Source organism: Galeopterus variegatus, unplaced genomic scaffold (genome assembly GCF_000696425.1).
Source record: "Galeopterus variegatus unplaced genomic scaffold, G_variegatus-3.0.2 Scaffold574, whole genome shotgun sequence".
NCBI classification, from domain to species: domain Eukaryota; kingdom Metazoa; phylum Chordata; class Mammalia; order Dermoptera; family Cynocephalidae; genus Galeopterus; species Galeopterus variegatus.
The window spans coordinates 421,937-436,195 of NW_007726685.1; the positions used below are offsets into that span (position 1 = coordinate 421,937).

The following is a 14,259-nucleotide window of genomic DNA, read 5'->3' on the forward strand; positions in this document are numbered from 1 at the left end:
TGTTTTCTTAAATTTATAAATTTATTTAAAAGTACTTTAATTCTCTAAAGTTCCTCATCCTTACTTTTCTTATTCCATGCCTAACATATTACTATTAAATAAGAATGTAAAAGTAGCTCACTGTACTTCTATGGAGATTTTTTTTTTAATGGAAGATGGAAATCCTAAGAATCTAGAGCAGGGGCTGGCAAACTATGGCCTGCAGGCCAAATTCTGTGGCTGCCTGTTTTTTAGTGGGACACAGCCATGCCCACTCATTTACTTGTTGTCCATGGCTGCTTTGAGGCAAAAACAGCAGAACTGAGTAGTTTCAACAGAGATTTTATGGCCCACAAAGCCTAAAATATTTGCTATCTGGCCCTTCAGAGAAAAGGTTTGCTGATCCCTGGTCTAGAGCTTTTCTGACACTCACCAAGGAGAAATTGTGTGATCTCAGCAGTAACTCTGGAAGAAAGAAAGTGGTTTGTACTTCCTCTATTTTGTCTAACAATTGCTGAAACCTTTGGTTTGTATTTCTAGGGCTTCTACTGTCTTCAAGGAATCTTTTGGGAGGGTGAGGGAATGAGAACTTGACTGGCTAAAAGCTTCTTTAGGAATCTACAAGAATGTCTTCAAAACATCTAGGAGAGTAGCTAAGAATTCTTTTTTTCCTCCAAACCTCTGACTAAAGCTTCCTCTTCTTCCCTGGACCTGTGACTTACTAAAACCATTTTGGGGTACTCAAATAAGAAGAAACTATTGCTTAAAATGATAGTGACTGTATTATAAAAATAAAATCCTCAGAAAAATAAATACTGAAAACATTTGCTGCAAGACTTACCTCCCATATCCTCTGCAGAATGTAAGACGCAAAGGGAGGCATTCCTGGAGGTCCACCAGCGAACTCCATCAGCATAGTCAACAATTTAAAGAAAGGATTGGCTGCCTGTAAGACACACATATGACTGTGTATTTAGATGATGTGAACCCACCTCTTTCAGCAGAAAAGAAACACAAATACTCTCTACACATCACATTGAAATCTGCTATGTTAGGTTAGTAGAGCTCAGTCAATACTCCTGCCTACAAAGTCGAACTACCATAAAGCAGCAGGATCAGCTAGGGTATACAAAGTCAGTGGCATGGGAGCCACAAGTAACAGATTTTTCTGGATATCAAATATATTTGTAAACAAATTTTTTTTAATTGACAACATTATATATATTTATGATGTACAATATAATGTTTTGAAATATGTATACACTGTGGAATGGCTAAATCGAGCTAACTAACATACACATTACTTCACACTTATTTTTTGTGGTTTGAACACTTAAAACTCTAATCTCTTAGCAATTTTGAAGTATATTTTTCAAGAATAATTTATACTTTTCAATTATAATTTTCAAGTATTGTTATTAACTATAGTCAAGTTATAACAATAAATCTCTTGAAACTATTCTTCCTAACTGAAATTTTGTATATTTTGTCCAACATCTGCCCAACACCAAAAACAAATTTTGTTAATGAAGTAACCATGTTCTATTGAAAAACTGAGATTGTAGCAACCTTTGATCCCTGAGGGGTAATTTATGTTAATGTTTGACATGTATTGTTAAAGTAGCTTAACGTTTCCATTTTATAAGGACACTTTTATACAATACTATAATCCTACTTTCCCCGTATTTCTCCACATATGTGGAGATCTAGTTACTTTTCCTCTTGAGCACAATTATGATATATGCTTCACCAAATAACTTTAAAGCTTAGCATCTAAGCACTTCAATATACTGAATTTATATGGATATTTATATTTAGTCGGGAAAATTATATCTGTGATAAGACATGAAGCAATAATTCAGTTTATTCAAATTATACACTTAAAAATACGTTATTGTGTTATGAGAGACACCTTGATAAACATTTTTTCAAGAACAATTAGAAAGGCTCACTTGAAAGCATTATCAGTGCTGATAGTAGTTTTAAAAACACAAATTAATGTATGTTTACATACCTCAGGAGTCAACTTTGCTATTGATGTGAAAAGCATAGATATAATCTAAAACAGAAAAAGGAGGATTTCAGAATATTCTTTTTAAAATTAAAAAAAAACTTTAAGATTTTCTTAGCACTTACGTGTTCTGCAAGTCGATTATTGTATCTACATAGGCTGAAAATCAGATTACAAGTTTGTCTTATATTGATGCCATCACGAATATGTTGAAATAAGAAGGGAAATCCCTGTTAAAAGCAAAAGTTATTCATTTAAGAACTGTTATTATTTTCGCAATGATCAAATTGTCTAACATCAGAGAAGATATTTACCTTTCCTCCAGTTAATGCCGCCATGTCAGTCTGTGATAATGTCAAATGCCTAAAAGAAAATGAGTGGAAATAAGTTTTTCATCTGTGTTACTTTATAGCTATTCACATCATGACATGCATCAAAATGTTGATTCAATTATAACTGTACCAACCCTGCCATCATAAGACAGTCTGTGATAATGTCAAATGCCTAAAAGAAAATGAGTGGAAATAAGTTTTTCATCTGTGTTACTTTATAGCTATTCACATCATGACATGCATCAAAATGTTGATTCACCAACCCTGCCATCATAAAATGATTTCTGGACTTTTTGCTAGGTAGACTTGCTTACTAAACATTTTTAAGGCAATTTTTAAAGATTCTAGAGTTAGTATATGGAAGCCCAAGTCTACTTTATTTCTAATTAACTAACTCAATATTTTAGTATACTAAAACACTATGGTGGTTCTCATTTTACTTAGCTGTTTTGTTTTTGTTTTGATGTGAAACCCTTCAAATCAAATGGACTTGCAAGAAATGCTAGCATTTCACCACCCAGCTTAAAATTATTGCATATTTCTTTAACTTCTTATAAAAAATTTCAGATACATAAAAAATAGAATAGTACAAGTATCCCATCATTCAGCTTCAAATTTAACAAAAATCACCACCAGTCTTGTCATATATGTACCCCCATTCGCTCAGTATGAATAATTCTGAGGCAAACTCCAGGAATTTTATAATTTAGTTCATAAACCTCAATTCATATCTCTAACAGATAAATTTATTTTTTTGTTGGTTATTTTTAGATATTTAAAATTATTATCATATTCATTCCTACACATCATATTTCTTTATGTCCTTTGCCGACCTATCACTTCCCAAACCCCCTTCCTCCCTCCCCACCATCTCTAGTACCCTTAGGTTTGTTCTCTCCTTCTCAAAGTTCAATGTATTGGGGTCTTTTCTTTCTTTCTTTCCTTCATTCCTTCCTTCTTCCCTCCTTCCCTCTCTCCCTTCCTTCTTTCCTAGCAGCCAGTTATGAGTGAGAACATGTGGTATTTGTTTGTCTGTCTAGCTTATTTCACTTGAAATAATTTTCTCCAGACTCATCCATTTGCTGCAAATGGCAGAATTTCATTCTTTTTTTTACAGCTGAGTAATATTCCATTGTGTATATATACCACTTTTTCTTTATCCAGTCATCTGTCAATGGACACTTAGGTTGGTTCCATATTTTGGCTATTGTAAATACAGCTGCAATGAACAAAGGAGTGCAGGTATCCCTTCAACATGATGATTTCCATTCCTTTGGATATATACCCAGTAGTGGGATTGTTGGATCACATGGTAGCTCTATCTGTAGTTGTTTGAGAAACTTCCATACTGTTTTCCATAATGGCTGTGTTATTTTACAATACCACTAACAGAACAGAAGAGTTCCCATTTCCCTGCATCCCCGCCAACATTTGTTATTCCCAGTCTTTTTAATAATGGCCAGTCTAACTGGGGTGAGATATCTCAATGTGGTTTTGATTTGCATTTCTCTGATAATTAATGATGCTGAGCATTTTTTCATGTACCTATTGGCCATTTGTATGTCTTCCTTTGAAAAATGTCTATTCATTTCCTTTGCCCATTTTTTAATTGGATTTTTTTTTTTTTTTTTTTTTTTTACTGTATGTGTTTGAGTTCTTGTATATTCTGGATATTAATCCCTTATCTGATAGTTTGCAAATATTTTCTCCCATTTTGTAGGTTGTCTTTCCACTCTATTGATTGTTTCCTTTGCTGTGCAGAAGCTTTTTAGTTTGATATAATCTCATTTACTTATTTTTACTTTTGTTGCCTGTGCTTTTGGGGTCTCATTCATAAAGTCTTTGCCCAGTCCTATTACCTATAGTGTTTCCCCTATATTTTTCTTTAATAATTTTATGGTTTCAGGTCTTATATTTAAGTATTTAATCCATTTTGAGTTGATTTTGGTATATGGTGAGAGGTACAGGTCCAGTTTCATTTTCTGCATATGGATGTCCAATTTTCCCACCACTCTAACAGACAAATTTTAAAAACCAACCACAATATCATTATTCACACCTAAAATAAATCAATAATTCCTATCATAGCCAACGTGCAAATTTCATCAAGTTTCTAAAAAAAAGTGTTTTATAGTTAATTTGTTTGAATCAGGATCCAAAGAAAGTCCTTTGTTGTAACTGGTTGAAATGTCTCAAATCTTTTATCTATTGGTTCCTCCTCCGACTTTGTTTTTATCTTGCAATTTATCTGTTGAAGAAAGCAGATCATAAGTTCTGTACAGTTTCCCACATTTATATTTTGCTGATTATATCCTTGTAGTGTTGTTTTAATATGTCCCTTTGTCCCTATATTCTCTGTAAACTGATAGGTAGGCCTAGAGACTTGATTAGATCTAAGTTTGACTTTTTAATCAAGGATATTTTGTAGGTGGACTTTCACGAGGAGGCACACGATGAAAGATTAGTCTTTTTTGTAACTTTTTCAGCCAACGATGATTATTGTCTAGATCTATTACTTCATCTGGAGTTTGCAAAATAGTTCTAATTCCAATAGTCCTATTCCATTTATTAGATCAAATACCTCTATGATGATGCACTTCCCTGTATCAACCATTTGGTTGCCACGAGGTATACTTGATACTTAATACTGTTTCTTTTATTCGTCAGTTTTCAAAATAATGATTTGATTTCCCAGTACATTCCAAAGGTTGACAATAAGCTTTTAAAATTTTCTTTTTAGGAATCACTGTGAACTCAGATTTAAACATCTCTGAATGAATGACTTTGAAACACGTGTTTCAAAGTCCATTGCAGTTATTCTTCTTATTGATGCTCAAGTTGTCCAATCTATGACCAGTAGAAACCTCCTTCAGTTGGCTCTTCAGTACTTTCAACAACATGACCTCAGTAGTCTTAGGTAGCCTCCCTGCTTTCCAAAATGACAAAACATTCCAGGCTACTCATTCATTTCTTGCCAAAGACCCAGAATTGGCCATTTCTCCAAGGAACCCAAATTCTTTCAGTGGAAATGATATCTAGAGACCACAATCTGGATGCCACGGATACCCACTGATTCTGGGTTGAATAGGATTTCCAGGCCTTTTCAGAAAGCAGAGATAAGTAATACATTTTCTGTTTCTTTAAGACAAAATACGGGCCGACCCCGTGGCTCACTCGAGAGAGTGCGGCGCTGGGAGCGCAGCGGGGAGCGCCGAGGCCGCAGGTTCGGATCCTATATGGGGATGGCCAGTGCGCTCACCGTGGTGCAGGCGACACCAAGCCAAGGGTTACAATCCCCTTACCGGTCACAAAAAAAAAGACAAAATACTCCATAAACTCATACTGATATTTCCAATTCAAAAATAGTTTTAAAGAAATTATGTAAAAATCTTACAATTTGATATTTGTATCTCTTTTTTGTTTTGCTGAAAATCTTGGTTTCTAACGACATAACTACTTATTTGCTTTATACTATAATATACACATAAGAGTTTCAGAATAATTACTAACAATATAATTATAAAACAGTTTAGAATAATTTAGTAATTCTTTTTGTCCTTCATATACATCCCACCAGGAATTAATAGTTACTGGGTTCAAGGTCACTTTAATTTCTCTCCTGTGGGTATGCCACCTGCTTAATATGAACTTCTTGATGTACCCTCATACATTGTTATATACATTTATTTCACTGTGCTTTTGATTTTTAGGAACTGCTTCTTATTCATTTATTTGTAATTATACAAAACATTTACATAATTCCAAAGTTAAGTCTACAAAACAAAATATTGTCCCTTCAACCTGTTTTCTTTCCATTTACTGGAAACTTTTTTTTTTTTTTTGCAGCTGGCCAGTACGGGAATCCAAACCCTTGACTTTGGTGTTATCAGCACCATGCTCTCCCAAGTGAGCTCACCAGCCAGCCCTGGAAACCATTTTTTAAAGAAACCTTTTTGATTTATAGTTAAAGTATTGATATTTGTAGTAGTTATCTTCTATAAAGTGCTGCAAACACTGAATTAGCAAATATCAAATCATTGCTCTTAGGGGAAATACACAATCAGGTTCCTGCTAGCCTTTGGTCACATTTTCATCAACTGATCAACAGTACCTTGTTTTATGGGTATTTCTGTTTAAAGACACTTTATTTAATATATATTGTTGATTAATTAACATTGAACTCATGGCTAACTGCACTGTAACTCATATGTAAATGAAACTTATCTTAACACATGCATTTTTACCCTAAGGTACATCACAGCCTTCTTAGCTTAGGAACACTGGATAGCACTTCAGTAATATGCTTGACTGGCCATTTTAAACAGTGAAATCACTAACGAAAAGCCAAAAGCATTTGAAAAATTTTCACAGCATACACCATGGGAAGTACATTTGTTTACAATATGAAAACTGAAACAAGAAGGTAGATTGTTGCCTTATGTGAGTGACTTCATCTGGGAAAGTGTCAGGCAACTCAAATTTTTCACTGCTCTGCATGTGCACATGTCTGTGAATAACTGCAAAAGCTCCTTAAGTGCTAATTTTGGCATTACAAATAAATTTTAGCAAGTAGGTGAATTCACAAATAGAGAAATCCATAAATAATGAGGACTGGTTTTATATATACACACACACTCTTATCACCTTCTCTGATAGCTTCCCCTTTCTTAAAAAGTAGCAGACCATATACACTTTTCTCCACCTTGCTTTTTTCACTTAATATACTAAAGATTTCTCTATGGTAGTACACATAAATTCCATATTTCTATTTTTCAGTGACATAGTCCTCTATTGAGTGGATGCCCTGTTTTTTCAAATAGTCCTCTTTTGATAGATATTTGACTGTTTCTAGTTTTTTGCTACTAGAAATACTGTTTCAGTAAATAGCTTTGCACATATGTCTTTCTGCATTTTGGGGACAGATTCCTAGAAGTGGAGTTGCTAGGTTAAAGGATGAATGCTCATATAATTTTGCTAGATATTTTACTGTAGATTTTTTCAATGACTATTTCTAACATGACTCAGAAACCAAGTAAGAGTCTCGTAGAAAGGATTGAAATTCTTATACCACATGAGTTTATGAACAGTGTTATTTTTTAAAATAAATTTTGTAATAAAAGGTACTGAATTCATATCGGTAAAACAGTTACGTAAAAAGAATAAGACCAGTCTAGCCAGTTAGCTCAGTTGGTGAGAATACAGTGTTATAACAAGGTCAAAGGTCTGTATCCCCATACCGGCCAGCGCCAAAATAAATCAGTAAATAAAAGAATAAGACCAAAGAAACTAAGTAGAAGAATAAGACCAAACATGCTTTAAGCGTTTTGAATGTTGAAACATTTCACCTTTCTGAGCGAGACTGTTCAACCAAAAGAGCAACTAAAGCTATCATCTTTTCAAGGGCAGCTGGCCTGTATTTTTCTTCTGCCAGAGAGAGTATATCTTCTTCCTCCTCTTCTTCTTCTCCTTCTTCCTCTGATAACACTTCAACTTGAGGCTAAGTGGAACAAAATTTAATTTCAATACAGTATTAGTTTGAAAATCATCAAGAGAACAAAGACCTGTTTCATACAACTATCCAGGGTAGACCGTGGCAGGATCATGTATCATGAGAAACAACCACTCAAAGGTCTAACCCTAACTTAAAATAGTCTAAACCACATTGAGGACAATTTTAGACTAAATTAGCAGAACTGTATAGAACAGTGATCCTCAACAATGACTGTTTACCTTACCTAAAGGGACAAATCCTTTAACAATTATTTTTTCTTGTAAGCAAGCCCCTTGGAAGATAAATCAAGATAAAAAATTATGAGTATGATAAAATAATATTTCAGAGTTAATAAAAATGCCAGTTTGCAGAAAAGAAGAAATCCTTATTTGAAGTTTCCAGATAATCCAAACAGATATTTCAAAAAGATATTCATTTGGGCTTTGAAATGCAAGAGACTGAAAGGATTTTATCATCTAACAAAGCAAAAGAAGAAGAGTTGAAACAGGTAGCCATATAGTCTGGAATTAAATAATCCCAGTCCATATTCTTCAAAGCATTACAGCATAGTAGTTAAGAGACTTAATTCGGTAGTCTGAGTTAAGGATCAAAGCCTAACTCACTGCAATCTAAAACAAATTAACTTCTCTAAGCCTCAAATACCTCATCTGTAAAAAGGAGATAAAAATAGTACTTCTCTCTTAGTGTTAAGGATTAAATATGTGTGCAAATAGATCACGCAATCGAATGTGGCTGTTACAGGCAATACAAAATTCATAGAATACTTTAATATTAATATACCACCTACTTAAATTCCTGGAAGACTCTGACAAACTTAACAGCAAAGGGCTTAAAAAATGAATGCCCAAAATGTTCACCAAAACAGACTGTTGATAAGACCCCAAAAGTAGATGGTGGCTAATTTGTCAAAATTCATTTGCTTTGTTCCAGGGCCTTAACAGTGGAATTTATTACTTGATTATTCTTTCTCTTGCTATATATATTAAAATTCCATTAAAAAGATCAATTAATCTTACATGCTTAATATTATCTAATATGAGGGCTGGAAGGGACTTTAAAAGGTTCTAAAATCTCATGACTCTGCATTATGCAAACTACTGAACACATGGCCTCCTAATCCCTGAAATAAGATAGAATTTTACTCACATTTTCAGGTCCTTTGGTTCCCATGTAAAAATGTACCATTGTAGATATGGCTTGCAATGAAAGCAAAAACTGGCTCTAAAAAATTGATTTAAAAATATAAAATAAAACAATTAAGTTCTAAAATACTGAAAATTGGTATATAATCCAAAAAATAAAATATAGCCTCACCTCTTCTTCACCCATTTTGGCAAATTCATAAAGGAAGGCAAAATACTCGGTAAGATGTTTACTGTGAGGTTTTACACCATGTTCCATAATTAATAACAGAGTTCTCACAAATCGAGTGACACATGAACGACCGCCAATATCTTCTACTGAGGCATCCATATCATCTGACCTAAAAAGACAAATATATTTTAGAGACCATATAGAGAGAATGGGGCTAAATATTGTTTGGGAGGAAAATATTTTTAAAACCCTAAATTTAGCTCTTTTATCTTTGTAATAATGAATATCAATTACAATAAAATAGGTAGCTGGATTCCAATTACTGTGACTAAATCATTCCAAACAAAAAGACCATGCCATAAAGTCCTTTGTAGAGGATTCTGCAGATGCACTCAATTAAAAGTAAAATAAAGGGCTGGCCAGTTAGCTCACTTGAGAGAGTGTGGTGATGATAACACCAAAGTCAAGAGTTCAGATCCCCATACCAGTAAGCCATCAAAAATAAATAAATTGAAATTAAAAAATAGTTTCCCTTCTTTTGGGGGGGCAGTGGAGGGGGAAGCTGACCACTGGGGGAAGTAAGTGGAGGGGGAAGTAAGGGGATGTGAACCTGTGACCTTAGTGTTATAAGGCTGTGCCCTGACCACCTCAGCCTACCAGCCAGCCCTGTTTTCTCTTCTTGACTTTCATTATTACAGTCTCTTCTTGACTTACATCATTACAGATTTTTTTAAAAAAACAGAAAAACCTAAATATTTCAGTGTGAATATTTAAAAATATTTTGTAGGCAGATCATCAAAAAACTTAAAAATTAGATGTTCCAAAAGTATTTCTTACCCATCTTCCATTCCTGGCTGCAGATACAGATGAGCATGCACAGGTCTCAGCCTCTGAATCACATGGATACACAAACGCTGAAACATCTGTAAAAGAAAAGACAACAATCCGAAAGCCAACTTACATCAGGTAACAAAGATATTGAAAAATTAACACGACACAAAATTCTCTGCCACCAATTTATATTTTTCCCAGATTATCTTTTGACATTCTAAAGCTTCCCTGGAGTCTCAACTACAGACTGAAGACATGAAGCAATGAGCATGAAAAACAACATTCAGTTTCATGACTTGGGAAAAAAACCCAACAAACTGTAGGTTTCAGTGTTAACACAGATTACCAAAAACAAAGCTTCACAAAACTCTCTTAGCTAGTAGAAATGTAGAGAAAAGAAAATTCAGCATCTATCTTCTTCAGAAGAATAGAATGGGGCAGGGCAGCTGCTTATCAGAGGGTCAATGGCTAGAAGAAAATATGATTTAAGTTTATTCGAAAGAAACATGGATTAAAATGACCAGGGATTCTCTAAAGATGACATAAAGTGAGCTACAAGCACATGAAAGGATGTGCAATATCATTAGTTATTAAGGAAATGCAAACTGAAACCATGAGATAGCACTTCATATCTACTAGGATGGCTAAAATGAAAAAGACAAGAGTTGAAGAAGATATGGTAAAATGGGAACCCTCATCATTGGGGGTAATGTAAAATGGTGCAGTCCCAGTGAAAAACAGTTTGGCAGTCCTAAAAACGTTAAACATAAGAGTGATCACATTGCCCAGCAATTCCACTACTAAGTATATAACCATAAGAAATTAAAACGTACATCTAAACAAAAACTTATAAATGAAGGCTCAGAGCGGCATTATTCAAAATAGCCAAAAAGAAGACACATCTCAAATGTTCATCAACTGATGAACAGATGAACAAAATATGGTATATCCATTATTTGGCAAAGAAAGGAAGTGAAGTATGAATACATGCTATAACACAGACAGACCCTGAAAAAACTGTTAAATAAAAGCAGCAAGTCACAAAAGACCACACACTATATGATTCCATTTATATGAAATGGTCAAAATAGGCAAATCCACAGACAGAAGGTAAATCAGTAGTTGTCAGGGGTTGAGGAGAAGGAAGAGGATAAAAATGGGGAGTGACTGCTAATGGGTATGGGATTTCTTTTTGGGGTGAAGAATATTTTAAAATTAGATAATGATGATGGTTGCACAACTCTGTGAATATATTAAAAACTGCTAAATTTTACACTTTGAAAAGTTTGTATGAATTTTATGGTGTAAGAATCATATCTCCATAACTACTGGAAAGTGGCATAATTCAGATTAAGTTTTTGGTTTTGTCTTGTGACTATAAAGTAATATTTACATTTTCCTTATCTAATTTTTCCAATGATTTAAGAAAACAAACTGATTCATGTGACAGTTTAGACCCTGTCATAGATATGAGTTACATCCTACTCATTTAACTTTCTAGGCCATTACAGTTCTCTACCATGGTTAGAACATCTAAGGATTTGAAAAAGAATCAATATAACTCATAAAGCATTCAGAGTAGAATCTGAAAGAATAGGAAGCCTATCTTCCTATGAGTAATGTGCATAATTTTAATCCCTCGATGGAGAAAACAATAGCAAAATGACTTTTCTGGTAAGAGGGAGATATTGTCAAACTATTTTCAAAGCTAGGTTAAGACATATTTGCAAGCAAATTTAAAATAATTAAATTGAAAGCCACTTCTTTTTTCAAATACGTTTTTCCTTACCTGTCTCACAATTTGATTAGGGCACTTAATTAATATCTGCATTGGCCACCAATCATCATCAGCCATGCGGTCTAAAAACCACTGTAAGAAAATAGAGCATGATTTTAACACTCAACCAATATTTATTAAACAGGACAAAAATTGTAAGGATTTTACTTATAGATGATATTTCAATTATTTTAAGTTCTTACCAAAAAACTTCTCTAATTGTTAGAAAGTCTAAAATCTTAAATCATAATAAGGGCTACCTCATTATAAAAGTCCTTGGCTGCCATTTACATCACGGTACACTACCTGCATCATGGCAACCTAAGGTCTTTAACATAAATAAAATGGAATAGCATTTTCCTCTTGGTCCTCATAAATTTCACACTGTAGAAACTTTTGTTCCTATTAATAATATGAGTATGATTCATTTTCTTTCTGTTTAAAAACAAATTATGAGCTAATCAACCCTCTCGATCTATCAAATAGCCACAAGGTGGGAGGGGAATAGAGGAACATGTTAAGTAACACGAGGAAGATGCAACCAGTCAAAGACATAAAGAATATGGAAAATCCTGCAGAACAAATGACACAAAACAGCATGGAGGAAAAAAAGAAAGTAACAACTACAGATGAAAGATTTAAGAGATAAACAAATGCAAAATGTGAACCTTGTCTGAACAGTAACTTAAAACAAACCAACTGAAAAAAACATTTTTGAGATAATTAGAAAAAACTGAACACAGACTGGGTTTTAGGTGACATGGAATAATTTCTAATTTTACTAAGAATGAATGAAATTGTGGTTATAGATATACTTTTTGTTTTCTGACAGCTGGCCAGTAAGGGATCTTAACTCTTCACCTTGGTATTATCAGTACCATGCTCTAACCTAGTGAGCTAACCAGCTGGCCCTTTAAAAATATATACTTTTTAACAATTCTCATCTGTCAGAGATATATATACTGAGCGTTTATGGATGCATATGGGTTTCTGGGTTTGCTTAAAAATACTTCAACTGGGAAAAAAAAAGGAATGGAGGGTAGGAATAGATGAAACAAGAATGAAAGAATTAATACTAATTAACAATATTATTTGTCAAAGCTGGGTAATAGGTATATGAGAATTCTTTAAACCATTCTACTTTTAGGGCTGGCCAGTTAGCTCAGTTGGTTAGAGTGCAGTGTTATAACACCAAGGTCAAGGGTTCAGATCCTCACACCAGCCAAAAAAAAAGCAACCAACACACACAACAAAAACCTTTCTACTTTTATGCTATTCCCAAATTTTCATTATAATGTTTTTAAAAAGTTACACCTTTGTGCTTGAAATTTCCAATGACCACATTCTTTTATTCCATTGCTAAAAGGTATAATTAGATGACCTTCTTAATTTCATCTATTGCACACTATACTATCTCCCGCCTCTAGAAATTCATACGACATGCATTCCTAGAGAGGATTATACCTCTTTGGTTGCTAATCAAAAATTATAAATGATATTAAGATGGCAATATGATTAAGTTGTCATTACTTTTGAGAAGCTTATTCTTAGGGATGCATCTCTCTTAAAATGAAGGGAGATAAACTGATCTATTGGGATATGTGGATTTTTTTTTGAGGGGGAGAAAAGATAGCTGTTTTAAAGTATTTTCAAGTAACATTCAAAAGTCCTTAAGACAGGAGTCGGGGAGATGAGGAGATATTGGGCAAAATGTACAAAGTTTGTGTTATAAGATGAATACATTCTGGGCATCTTATATACAGTATTGTGACTATAGTTAATAATACTGTACTGTTCACTTGATTTCTAAGAAAGTAGATCCTAAATGTCCTCACCACTCACACACACACACACACACACACACACACACACACACACACACACACACACACACAAAGTGGTAACACATGTGTTAATCTGACTGTGGTAATCATTCCACAATGTATATGTAAATCAATTCATTACATTGCACAGATTGACTATATACAATTTTCACTTATCAATTATACCTCAATAAAGCTGGAAAAACAAAAACAAAACAAAAGTAGTTAAAAATATCTGGAAGAGCCTTTTAACTTTTCTGTACTTTTTCCTTCCATTACATGAGGGGAGGAAAAACCCAAAGATTTCAAAATAACTTGATTATTTAATCAGTGTAATGGTTTTGATACCTAAATTATAATTTTCCAGGTTATCAAATGATTTTAGAAACAAGTTACACTGGGTTCCCTATAATTTATAATAGATAAAACAATTTTGCTGTGGCATCTCAGCTAAGAATAAAAGAAAAACAAAATAAACAATCTTAAGCTATGCATTGTTTGTTGAATTATTCACCTCACAAGCTGCTTGACTATTATTAAATTGTTTAGTCAACAGTTCAATCCACTGAAGCATTGTGGGCTAAAAAAGAAAAAGAGAGAAGTCAGTCAAGGCACAAGGACTTTTGAGCCAAAGATAATAGCACAGATAACAAAAGATTTCTGATAAAAATAACAAACAG

The 14,259-nt window shown here is 33.7% G+C and overlaps 1 protein-coding gene across 1 annotated transcript in view; it reads right to left on the minus strand.

Moving 5' to 3' along the window:
• The window catches only part of USP34 (ubiquitin specific peptidase 34), a 143,194-nt gene that overhangs the window by 29,768 nt on the left and 99,167 nt on the right, over positions 1-14,259 (minus strand). The window contains exons 42-51 of the mRNA XM_008570133.1: positions 14,094-14,159; positions 11,769-11,849; positions 9,986-10,071; positions 9,149-9,317; positions 8,981-9,055; positions 7,668-7,819; positions 2,305-2,353; positions 2,116-2,220; positions 1,994-2,038; positions 821-925 (exon numbers count right to left, since the gene is read on the minus strand). Of these exons, the coding sequence (XP_008568355.1) occupies positions 821-925; positions 1,994-2,038; positions 2,116-2,220; positions 2,305-2,353; positions 7,668-7,819; positions 8,981-9,055; positions 9,149-9,317; positions 9,986-10,071; positions 11,769-11,849; positions 14,094-14,159 (933 nt within the window). The remainder of the gene's footprint in view (positions 1-820; positions 926-1,993; positions 2,039-2,115; positions 2,221-2,304; positions 2,354-7,667; positions 7,820-8,980; positions 9,056-9,148; positions 9,318-9,985; positions 10,072-11,768; positions 11,850-14,093; positions 14,160-14,259) is intronic.